General features: G+C 50.9%; 1 protein-coding gene across 3 annotated transcripts in view; it reads left to right on the top strand.

Annotated features, from left to right (window-relative positions):
- Positions 1–12,598, top strand: part of COL15A1 (collagen type XV alpha 1 chain) — a 101,285-nt gene that overhangs the window by 78,755 nt on the left and 9,932 nt on the right. For all 3 annotated transcript variants that reach the window (XM_061132938.1, XM_061132937.1, XM_061132939.1), the window contains 9 exons: positions 2,225–2,278; positions 2,373–2,432; positions 3,823–3,891; positions 4,005–4,046; positions 6,380–6,425; positions 8,223–8,303; positions 8,714–8,763; positions 8,865–8,975; positions 9,847–9,991. In XM_061132938.1, coding sequence (XP_060988921.1) covers positions 2,225–2,278; positions 2,373–2,432; positions 3,823–3,891; positions 4,005–4,046; positions 6,380–6,425; positions 8,223–8,303; positions 8,714–8,763; positions 8,865–8,975; positions 9,847–9,991 — 658 coding nt within the window. The remainder of the gene's footprint in view (positions 1–2,224; positions 2,279–2,372; positions 2,433–3,822; positions 3,892–4,004; positions 4,047–6,379; positions 6,426–8,222; positions 8,304–8,713; positions 8,764–8,864; positions 8,976–9,846; positions 9,992–12,598) is intronic.

Here is a 12,598-nt window from a genome sequence, read left to right on the forward strand (position 1 = left end):
GTTTTTCTTCCAAGGAGAAAGCATCTTTTGATTTCATGGCTGCAGTCACCATCTGCAGTGATTTTGGAGCCTCAAAAAATTAAGTCTGTCACTATTTCCATTGTTTCCCCATCTATTTGCCATGATGTGATGAGACAGGATGCCATGATCTTAGTTTTCTGAATGTTGAGTTTTAAGCCAACTTTTTCACTCTCCTCTTTCACTTTCATCAAGAGGCTCTTTACTTCTTCTTCACTTTCTGCCATAAGGGTGGTGTCATCTGCATATCTGAGGTTATTGATGTTTCTCCCGGCAATCTTGATTCCAGCTTGTGCTTCCTCCAGCCCAGTGTTTCTCATGACGTACTCTGCATTTAAGTTAAATAAGAAGGGTGACAATATACAGCCTTGACGTACTCCTTTCCCTATTTGGAACCAGTCTGTTGTTCCATGTCCAGTTCTAACTGTTGCTTCTTGACTTGCATATAGATTTCTCAGGAGGCAGGTAAGGTAGTCTGGTATTCCCATCTCTTGAAGAATTTTCCACAGTTTGTTGTGATCCACACAGTCAAAGGCTTTGGCGTAGTCAATAAAGCAGAAGTAGATGTTTCTCTGGAACTCTTGATTTTTCAATGATTCAATGGATGTTGGCAATTTGATCTCTGGTTCCTCTGCCTTTTCTAAATCCAGCTTGAATATCTGGAAGTTTGGTCCCTTAAGTCAGGCAGAATGGATGCCCTGGAGAGGTGTCCTTGGTCCTAGCTGCAGGCTAGGGCAGACTGGGAGAGTTTTGTATTAACCACTGGTTAACCACTTACTAGGGCTTCCCAAATGGTGCTAGTGGTAAAGAACCCACCTGCCAATGCAGGAGACATAAGAGACTTGCATTCCATCCTTGGGTCAAGAAGATCCTCTGGAGGGGGCATGGCAACCCACTGCAGTATTCTTGCCTGGAGAATCCCATGGACAGAGGAGCCTGGCGGGCTACAGTCCATAGGGTTGCAAAGAGTCAGACACAACTGAGTACTTTGCATCCATAGCCTGTCTCAACACAGTCTATTTGCCATTTTTTCAGGGCATGGATGAACATGTTATTAGAGCAGAAAGAAGTGGCTTGATAGGCCCCAGGGTTAAACCAGTCATTCCCTGGGAGGCAGGAGAGACCCAGCTGTGTCCACTGGACATAGAGCCTGTCCTAGGAGGAGATCTTGCATTGTATGCATCCAGGCACTGGAAGGCAGGAAGGCTCCTGCAGGAGGGTGGAGCAGTGTCTCTGGGAGCAAGCGGACTCGGAAAGCCAGCACTGGAATGGGGTCCATGGGCAGGGGCTCATCTGGAGAGCTGGGATGCCAGGCCAAGACTCTGGTCATTAGGGACAGGTGGGAGCAAGGCAGGAACCAAATCCTGGAGCAGATTATTGGACTGGGCTGACGTAAGGTGTGGGGCTGGGCTGGATTATTCCAGCAAGGGGGTATGGAGAGCCCTGGGACGTAAGACTGAAAGCAAAGGTCCATGTTCTGAGCTGGTCCAGCACACAGCTCCCTGGGAGCTGAGGCCTGAGGCTCCTGACCTCTTGTTTCCTTGTTATTCCTGCCTGGCTTGAGAGGGTTGGGTCCCGTGTCTGCGATGGGGGAGAGCCTGTAGGAGGGATGGAGCAAGTGGGTCCAGCTGAACTCAGAGAGACCAGCGGCCAAGGAGCCAGGCAGGTGGACACCTCGTAGGTTCTTGTCCTCCATCCTCCTAGCAGTGGTTCATTGTCACCACTGCCCACAGAGGTAGGCTGGACACCCCCCATCTCCCTGGCCTTTCAGTTTCTGTTCACTTGTTCCTTTTTTAATTGAAATATATGTGGCATACAGCACTGTGCACATTTAAGGTGTGCCTGTTTATTTGATATGTTTATATATTGTAATGTGATTGCCATTGTAGAGACAGCCGCTCTCTCACATCACGTAATTATCATTTCTGTTTGTGGCTGGAGTGAAGATCTCGGCTCTTAGCGAGTCTGAGGATTATAATACAGCGTTGTATTCCCTGTATTGTGCGTCGTTAGCTCTCCAGGACCTAGCTGTACTAGTTGCAAGTCTGTACCTTAAGCCAGACCTCTCCTGTTCCCCCACCCTCCTGCCCCGTAACCTCCTTTTTACACTGTTGTTTTTTACCATTTTGGCTCTTTTAGATTCCACATATAAGTGACATCATACAGTATTTTTCTCTTTCTAATCTGGCATTTACTTTGCCTCCAGGGACCCAAAGGACCACCAGGACACAAAGGAGAATTTGGCCTCCCTGGGCGACCTGTAGGTATCCGAGCTCCTCAGACTGCAGGTGGGGGAAGGACATGTGGGCCAGGCTGGCCTGTGGGTTTACTGAGGCCTCTCTCCTGGGTTTCAGGGTCGCCCAGGACTGAATGGCCTCAAAGGCGCCAAAGGAGATCGAGGGGTCATGATCCCGGTGAGTGCCGCACCAGAGGCCCAGCCCCACAGCACCCAGGGCCAGGGTCGGGAGGGGGACTGGCCGGGCGCCAGGTCCCAGCGGGCAGACAGAGCGCTCAGGAGCGTTCCTCTTCCCCCGCCGCCCCTTCCAAAGAGCCGCAGCCCAGCCCTGTCCTCAGGCTCGTTCTCGGGGGTCCTGCACCAGATCCACCACAGTGGAGCATAACTTCCTCATCCAGAGGGGAGGGTGGGAGAACACGGTCTGGGAATCCTCGAGAAGTCTGGCTTCAAGTCCCAGGTGTTCTGACTCGAGTTATATCGTGTCTTTCCTGGATTACACCTTCCTGGGGATTTCACAGGTCACTGGTGTAGCTGGGGTGGGGCTGGTGAGCGTTGAGAGAACATAGAAGCTCAGTCAGCTGCGTACGCAGAGCCTCACAAGATGGCAGACCCTGGGACATCCGCAGTGTCCCGCATCTGTGATACGGAAGCCAGTGTTTACTGGTGCTTTTGAGGACAGGATCTCAGTCTTGATAATAGCTCTCCTGAGAGACACTCTGCAGAGTCCTTGTTTTACGCAAAAGGAAACTAGGGCCCGTAGAAGTTAGTCACCCGTTGGAGGGCCCCCCATTTTGCTACATGCAAGTGCAGCTTGAAGTATGTTGTTGATTCTGTCTGGTCTCCAGGAGGTCTCCAATTGGTCTCCAATTTGGTATGCCCAGAATTGCAGAAATGAGGTGACGCTGAATCAGCGGGCACAGACTCACTCACCAGTGCTCCCAGTCTAGTGATCACGTGGAGCCTGCACCTGGGCCAGGCGCCCCTCACCTGCGGTCAGAGCCTCCCCTCCCCCATGTCTGCTGAAGCTGCAGCTTGGGCTCCAGGACTGGCAGAGAAAGCACTGCATGCTCTCACGGCCAGGCCGACCTGGCTCTGCCATGGACTCTGCCATCTAACAGGAACCGGTGTTTATCGTTACATTTATGCGGGGCCCTTTCAGGCCCCGTATCCCAGCCAGGCCCCACCCCACCCCCTCTCCCTCAGGGGGATGCGTTGGTAGAGGTGGTGGGTTCTGTGCCCACTGAGCACTGCTCTGCGGGTCGGAATCTGGCTTCCAGTCTCCATCCTTCTGTGAATTGCTGCGTGACCTTTAGCAGGTCACTTCCCCTCTCTGGCCCTCGTTGCCTCCCATTGTAAACCAGCAATGATACTTGCCCTGCTGTTGTGAAGATGCAGTGAGGACACAGAGGCAGACTGCTTCAGGAAGAGGCTGGCCTCCCCGTGGGAAGAGTTAGTTGGCTTTAGAAGACCCTCCTCTCCTCGTCTCCAAACCCTGGGGGAGTACCCTGCAGCTGCCTCTGTGCTTACAACAACCCGAAATCAGGAATGGCCTTTCTTGCCCCCTTCAGGGTCCACCTGGCCTACCTGGTCCTCCAGGCCCCCCAGGACCACCGGGAGCTGTGATTAACATCAAAGGAGTAAGTTGGGGTGGGAAGGGAGAGAGACCTCCTGGGAAAGCGGAAACGGTCCCCTACTGGCCTGAGCTGGAGTTGGGTGTCCTCAACCCCCCTCTCATTCTTGTTTCCAACAGGCTGTCTTCCCGATTCCAGTCCGGCCACACTGCAAAACGCCTGTAAGTAGCAAACATTCATGGCCTTAAAGAGCAGGCTTTGGCATAGAAGGCAACTCAGAGAAGATAAGTTTTTAGCTTTTGTTTTGAGCCACTCTGTCAGTGTTCTCTCTGATGTCTTCAAGTGAGCAGGTGGCTCTGAATCATATTAGGGCTTCTAAGGGCACACATGTGGACAATGTTTCTTTGCAATCAAAAAGCAGGGTCTTTTGTTATCTTCATGCGGACGCGTTAGCTTCGTGCTTGGAGCAGTATAAAAAAGGGGGAATAGATACTTTAAAACAGAGGAGAATAAAAAGGCAATTCTGACTAGTGATCTTCACATTGGGAGCTTCAGGCTAAAACGTGTAACTATCCTTTCTTAACTGTCCTGTTTCTGCCCAGTACACAACGCTGAGAGGAGGGACTTCCTCTCGCTCTTTGTAATGACAAAACCAACTGTGACTCAGACAAACTCGCCAACTTGTCCAAGGTCACAGGAAGGACACAGCTGGGCCATCGCTCGGGCTCCCTGGCACCCCTTGGCACCCCAAGGGGTCAGGCACATGCCTGTTCACCCCTCTGGTCAGCGCACTGTCCCTAGATCCATATGAGGAGGGTCTAGATTTTGTGGGGACATGCCGGGAGGGTGGGCCTCTCCCCAGGCACAGGCATTAGTCACTGAACATAATAGTTCACTCAACAAGTATTTATCAAAGATTTACGAATGCCAAGTACATGTGAAGCCCTAGAACTGCAGTGGTGAACTAGACAGGCGTGGCCTCTGTTCTCGGGAGCCTGCAAGTTACGATTTAGAAAGGTTTTTTGAAGCGGGTTCTTAATTCATGTCTGTAGGGGTGGTGATGAGACTTCGGTCAAGGGCTTTAAAATGACACGGTTTGAGTGTTTGCCCAGACATCTGTCCACGTCTAAAGTTTGAAACAATCGTTTCTGCAATCCAGAGCCTGGGAACTCTGGTCCTGAAGGCAGAGGGTAGGACCCCCCTGTATAGGGGCCTATCTGTGTAAGGTGACCTGAGAGATGGCTGCCTCCCACCACAGACAAGGAATCGTAGCCTGGAGAGGCAAGGTCTCTCTATGAGTTGGTGCCCAAAGCCGCTCCCAACAAACATGATATCAGGCTTCAAATGGACTGACCGTGGGACAGAACTTGGAAAACTCAAGAGTATTGTATAATGCTACCACAATTACTGTGACCTGTGCTCGGATCCTTTGCAGTGACCATGGCCACTGGGGGTCATGATGTTACTTTAAAAATGCCAGAGATGAGCTAAGAGCATTTGTTTTTGATTTCATGTTGCCTGGCTGGACACCATGCAGGCTTGAGTGTGGATGTTTCTTGACCAGCTCTCAAAACGGACAGTTTAATAAGAAATGCCTCCTCTAACATCCAGCATTTCACTGGATGAAAGGCTGCTTCTCGTTTCATCCCCTTTCTAACACCGTAACAATTAACAGCTCCCCTTGGAGTGAAGGAACTTTATCAGCACAGCTGTAAGATACTTGCTTGGCACGGCTGCCTTTGTCCTTAACTTAGAAATGTTTTTCCTGGAAGATTCCTGTCCCCTCTGCACATCTTCTGTTGGTGACAACCTGAGCTTGTGACCTTCTACCCAAAAGTATGGGAGGATCTGGGATCAGAGGGATCATTTTGATTCACATATTAGCTGGGAAAAAGCTGGAGGTGGGCTTATAAAAGGAAGGTGGCAGATAGCTCTGTTATTGAAAAAAGAAAGAAAGAAATGCAGGAATCTGGGGATGAACTGTGAAGGAATATTATCTTGAAAAGCTTGGACTCCAGACCCCTGACACATAATGGGAAGTCCAGAATAGCGCCCCAATCTAATGATAGCTCCTCTTTATTAATTATCACCACCATCAACTCCTGTTCTGGGTACTCGTCTTTGATTACACTTGGTAGCATAGCTAACGGCTGGCCCAGGTTCATGACTTAAGTACATCACTTACCATCACTTGACCTCTCATATGAGTCAGTCCTACCTGATCAGAAAGGAGGCCAAGAGTGCTCATGGTTGTCCAGACCAACATTGCCATGACTTATCTTTCCCTTTGCAGAGTCGTTTAGCCCGTAGATCTCACCCTCGCTCAGCTACAGGCTGCACCCCCCACCCCTACACCTGCCAGTTGAAGGCCTGAGATGCTTTGCATTGAGGGGCACTGGGGCGCTCAGGGCTTTGGGGAACTCCAATATCCAGGGCAGGCCTAACTCCATGACCTTGCCCCTTGCCCCTAGGACAGGGGACTAGCTCCCTGTGCATACAAAAACCAGAACAGGGTTTACAGTGTATGACCTTGGCTTTCTCTCTCTCTTTCTAGGTTGGTACCACATATTCTGGGAATTCAGAACTCATCACTTTTCATGGTACACACTCCTGTCTTCACCTTACGTTTCTCTGGGATGTTTGCTGACCCTCCTATCTCTGCAGAGGTGGTTTCCATTTGCCCAGTTCTGGGCGTAAACTAGGTGCTCTGAAAAGTCTGACTGCATCGTGGGAGGGGTGGTCGTTGAACCAAGGCTGAACCAAGGGCACCTCTGTTTGCTTGTGTATTTGCGTGTGAAGCACCTCTGTTTGCTTCAGCTGCCTATTTTATGCATCTTGTCTGATAATATTCCTCCTAGCTAGTAGCCAGCACTCCATTTTTCCATTCGTGTGTTAGTTTTTCATGATGCATCCACCGATGGCTTCTCCTCGCCCGGGGCTGTCCCGTTCACTGGGGTGAGACAGATGGATCCCAGGCTCTTCTTGCCACCCAGGCCCTTAGACTCTGCTGGGCGAAACCATTTAAGAAGCCATCACAGTGCAGAGCACCGAGAGCTAAGGCAGGGAGGCCCTGGCGGCTCAGAAGGCCTTTGCCTGCGAGCGCTTCCGGACCGGCAGCATCAGCGCTCCTGGAGCTTGTTAGGAATGGAGGCCCCTGGGCCTCATCACAGACCTGCCGGGTCAGAAGCTGCATTTTCACAAGCTCCCTCTGAGGTGTGTACACACGCAGTGCGTTGTGAGACACGCTGGCTCTGAGTGGTGTGTAAACATGAGCATGTTTGCGGCCGGTGGGAGCTTATCAGACAGGAGATAGGCCAGGAGACGGGCGCCTGCAGGCGAGCAGTGACCCTGGTCCTCTGTCCCCACACGCTGTCACACCACCGGTGCCTGTTTCGATTGAGGAGTCTGGACACTTGCGGTTTAAACAGGGAAAGGCGCATTTTTCCCCTGATCCTGACCTCTGGCTCGGCTCTGTCGCCCTGGCCTGCAGGCGGTGGTCCCCCTGATGGGGTCGAGCGTCACAGGGTTTTGTCACATTTGGTCACAAAATCCAGGATGTTTGAGGCTTCTTGTTCAGATCCAGTTCAAGGTTCTCCCTTCCTCTGGTGCCAGGTTGACCTTGGGGAGGAGCGGGTGGCGCTGGGCTTGTTTTTGTCGGATCCCCTGTGTGTGGGCGCACGCTGGTCATCCTCTCTCGGGAACAGCTCAGAGCTCTGGTGTCCACCCCCTCATCCAGGTGGGAAAGGGCACTGCCTCCTTTTCCCAACGCCGCACTCCCAAGAGGCTCCCTCGGAGCCCGTCTTCAAGATAAAGAGCTGGGGAGGGGGGAAGGCTCTCAGGCTGGTTCTGCAGAAACAGTGCTTCTCACAAGCCCTCTGGGAAGTGGGATACCACACTGTTGGCATTCTTCCAGCTGTGAGCGGAATCCTTAGCACCCTAACTGTCCTCTGCGGCACTCCTGGGACCTGCCTCCCTCCCCCTTACACCGCTGTGCTGCCCAGGCTTCCGTGATGTGGGGCCGAGCGCTTGACTGGGTGTCGAGGCTCAGTCCGCGTGCATGAGGCCATCCGCGGGAGCCCACTGTGGCCTCTGCTGCGCTCCCATGATGCACTGCTGGCACCTTGACGATGGTACGTATCACGTCCTGCCTGGTGCTACCCGGACCGTGTCTGTCTCCCTGAGAGCGTCCCAAGGTCAGGAATTGTGTCTACTGCACCTACCTCTGCCTCTCCATCCTACAGCAAAGGATTTTATACCCTCAATAAGCTTTTGTATGTTGATTGGACTTAAGAGGCTCCATTTCAAAACCTGTCTCAAAAATGTCTTATATAGAATGAAGGTGTTTTTCCACTATCTTTTTTTTTTTTTTTTTTTAATATGTGTGTATTTGGTGGCAGGTGTTAAAGGAGAAAAAGGATCCTGGGGCCTTCCTGGCTCAAAAGGAGAAAAAGGCGACCCGGGGCCCCAGGGACCACCAGGTATCCCAGCTCTCGTTCTGGCTATTGCCCTTGATTTTCGTTCTTGAGAAAGCCATCAGAGCCAGTAAGTGAGGCTAATTACATTACCACCCTGCCTGCAAGCTCCGTGACATTCCAGAGAAACCCAGTCATGGGTGATGCTTGTTCAAGATGGAACATTGTCAGGAGAAACCAGAAGTTCCCATCATTCCAGCTTCATATGCAGAACAAGCCCCAGAGAGGACCAGGGAAGAGCCTAGGATCCCACAGGGTCACAGATCCTGGACTGGGGCTCATTTCCAAGCTGTGTCCCCTCTACCAGCTAAACCAATATGAGGTCATTTCGTCTAGGTACTCATCATGTTCCTAGGCACTTTGGTGTTTGAATCTCTGAGACTGACTGCAAATTTTAGGAAGCATTTCTCTTTCAGGCCCTCCTGTGGATCCAGCTTACCTGAGGCACTTTCTGAGCAGCTGGAAGGTGAGCTTTCTGAACCTCTGGCCTGCGTTCCCAAGTTCTCAGGCTTAGTCAGAGACTAGCTCATCCGACTCTTTCTGAGTGTCCTCTGAATGATCTTCCAGGGGGAAAATGGCGACAGGGGACTCAAAGGAGAAAAAGGAGACTCCAACAGCGGCTTCCCTGGCTTCCCTGTGTCGGGGCCACCGGGCCTGCCAGGCAGCCCAGGTCTGGTGGTGAGTAGTGACCCCTCTGCGTCCCCTTCCTCAGTGAATCCTGGAGTCACACCTCCCAGTGTGACTAGGCAGCTGGGAAGCAAGGCCCAGTCACAGGCTAGAGGCAGGCCTCGGGTGTCAGCCTCTCTCCCCGACACTTGCTAACCGGTGGGGAGCCTGGCCGAGGCCACGGAGGAAAGGGAGCTAGCTGGCCAAGGCCTTGTGTATGCAGGTAGCTTCCATGTCACCCGCTGCATCGCCTTATTCACACCAGTGGTGGAAAATCTGCTCAAGGCAAAGAGTTGTTAATGGTAGACACGTCAGATGATAGAGGCAGAAGCAAAGGTGAGGAAGATATTTTTAGAGTGGCTATTTGATTCTTCTGGAATTTCATCAAACAAGGAGCCCCTAAGTCAGCTTGGTCTTCTTAGGATGAGAAGCTCCTCCAGGTCACAAGAAAGAAATTCAGTTTATGTGTCCAATGAGATTATGACGAGATCATTGACCGTCAGGGGCCTGGAACGCGCCAGGAGCAAGACACAGCAAGCCGGGAGGCCAGGACTCTCCTCCCAGCTCTGCTGCCCATTTGCTCTGAGACCTTGGCCAAGCCCCAGCCCTCTCTGGGCCTCTGTTTCTCCATCTGTGAAATGCCAAGGCTGAACCAGATGACCTCCAGTGGACCTTGTAAGTCCAGGGCTCCCTGGGCTTCTCTCCTGTCATTCAACAAAACGACTAGGCCGCTGCTCCTTAAGTCTCCCACCACCCAGCTTGTGCCCGGGATTGAGGACGAAGATAACAGTAGCGGGAGTTTACGGACTTCTTACCAACGTCCTGCCAAAAAGACCAGGCTTGTCGTGACTGATAGTGCTTCCTCTCTTCTGTTATCGTGCAGGGCCAGAAAGGGGAAGCCGTTGTCGGGCCACAGGGACCCCCAGGTGCTCCTGGCCTGCCTGGGCCACCCGGCTTTGGGACACCTGGTTCCCCTGGGCCACCAGGACCCCCGGGGCCACCAGGACCTCCAGCTATCCTAGGAGCAGGTCAGTACATGAGTCACCACTTCTGGGTGGCATGTCGGAGCCACACTGTCTGACAGAGGCTGTCTCCTGGATTGAGCCTTCTTTCTTTTCTTTTGTTTTAAACTGAGATATCATTTGCATGCCAAAGAATTCCCTAACTGAAGTGGACGACTGAATGGTTTTTAATATATTCACAAGGCTGAGCAGCTTCACCTCTCCCTATCTCAGGACATTTTCATCTTCTCAGATAGAAATCCTATACCAATTAGTAGTCACTCCTGTTTTCAAACCTTGATCTTTCCCTGATCTTGGAAACCACTGATCTACTTTCTGTCTCTATGGGTTTGCCTATTCTGGACATTTCATACCAGAGGAATCACACAGAATGTCACCTTTGGCTTCTTTCACTTAGCATAATGTTTTCAGAGTTCCCCATGTGTAGCGTGTATCATTTTGTTTGTTCATTAATCAGCTGATGGACATTTATTTCCACTTTTCTGGCTACTATGTGTAATGCTACAGTGAACATTTATATACAGGTTTTTATGTGAACATGTGCCTTCAGTTCTCTTGGGTTTAGACCTAGGAGTAGAATTGCTGGGTCATACATGTGATTGAAGGTGAAGGTGAAGTCCCTCAGTCGTGTCCAACTCTTTGCGACCCCCTGGACTGTAGCCCACCAGGCTCCTCCATCCGTGGAATTTTCCAGGCAAGAGTACTGGAGTGGGTTGCCATTTCCTTCTCCAGGGGATCTTCCCGACTCAGGGATCGAACCCGGGTCTCCCGCATTGTGGGCAGACGCTTTAGCGTCTAAGCCACCAGGGAACCCCAATATATGTGATTACTCTATATTTAACCCTTGGAGGAACTGCCAGACTGTTTTCGAAAGTGACTATAACATTTTGCATTCCCACTAGCACTGTACAAAAGTTACAATTTCTCCTTGTTGTCATCATCATTTGTTATTATTATATCTTTTTTATTCTATCAATCATTCATTCTTGTGAAGTGATATCTCATCGTGGTTTTGCTCTGCATTTCCCTGAAGACTGATAATGTTGGACATCTTTTCATGTGTGGGTGGAAACTTCTTGGCTGCTTTGTCAATGCCTGGGCCCAAAGGGACTTGAGGACCAGCATTGATTCTAACCCTCTATGTAAAAAATTTTTTTACCCCTTGGTACCTCACTTCCTCAAATGAAAAATGTGTGAAATAGAAGAAAATCTCCATTTATTGAATACTTACCAAGTGCCAGGCTATCTGCTAGTCACTCTCCTACATTATTTTATGGATTCCTACAAAGCCTTTCAAGGAAAGTATTAGCATCCCCATTTTATAGATGAAGAAAGTGAGGCCCAGAGATGTTTAGGAACCTTTCTAAGGTCACAGAGCCAATAAGTGGCACCAGATCAGGACCCAGGTCAGAGTCACTCTGAAGCCTACATTCTTTCCACTGTGCTTATGGTGGAAGACGGCAGTAATAGCATGAATACCTCGTTTTTTGTTGCTTGGGTCGGCATGAGCCAGGAGTGGTGGAAGCACATCTGGGAGAACTTTACACAGGATTGGCTGGGGCAAGCGACAGAAATGGAACTCAAACTAGTTCAAGTAACAGGGAAGCTTACTGCATGTGAAGGAGGGGTGAACAATCCGTTTGCGGGAGGGGATGGCATGCAGTGAGACTTCAGATACAGCCAGGACCAGGGATTCAGTCGCTATGAGGATTCTCTGTCTGTTGCTAAGCTTCTCTCTGAGCACAGCTTCATGCTTCTTCACCACAGACCACATCCTCTGCATGGTGGGAAATACCGACAACCTACAACTTCCACTGTCATCTACAGATCTTGGCCTTCTTTCTCAGCTTTCATTTGAAAAGCCTTGGCATGGGGATGTTGTGGGGACAGATGCTGACTGACCTGTCCTGGGCCAGATGCCCAACCTTGGACCAGTCCCCTGTGGCCAGGAGGTGGGATCACATGAGAACATGGCAGCTCCTTCTGGACCTGAACGGTCCTAGAGGTGAAGGGGAAGATCTCGGGAGCAGGCACGGGTGCTGGTCCCATAGGTGCCCAGACAACCTTGAGGGATAGATGGGAATTGCAAGAGGTGGCAGGACATTGCAGGGTGAGTGCAGGATGCAGAGACTCTTGTCCACAGTAGCCCTAAACTCGGGGCCCCAGGACTCCTTGCTCCATTGGAAAGAGTTACCCTTCACACAGTATGTGACGGTTCACAGTTTACAAAACACTCCCGTATCCATTATCCCATTTCGTCTTCACAGCAACCAGGAGGAAGGTGAAATGGATAAGATTATAAAACTCATCTTATGGATGAAGGCACCAAAGCTCACAGAGGTTGAGAGACTAACTCAAGGTCACAGGTGCTAGGAAGAGGCATGGCTGGGGTCCAGATCAAGTCCTCAGACCCTCTTTCCACTAGAGATATTCGCTACTGTGTGAATGTCCAGGTCCTATGTCAGAATTGCAGGCTGGTGTGCACAACCTGAAAAATCTCATGCAGTAGTTTTACTTTGCTGTATTAAGTCGCTTCAGTCCTGTCTAGTCCGACTTTACGATCCCATGGACTGTAACCCGCCAGGCTCCCCTGTCCATACGGATTCTCCAGGC

Source organism: Dama dama, chromosome 29, assembly GCF_033118175.1.
Source record: "Dama dama isolate Ldn47 chromosome 29, ASM3311817v1, whole genome shotgun sequence".
Classification (NCBI taxonomy): domain Eukaryota; kingdom Metazoa; phylum Chordata; class Mammalia; order Artiodactyla; family Cervidae; genus Dama; species Dama dama.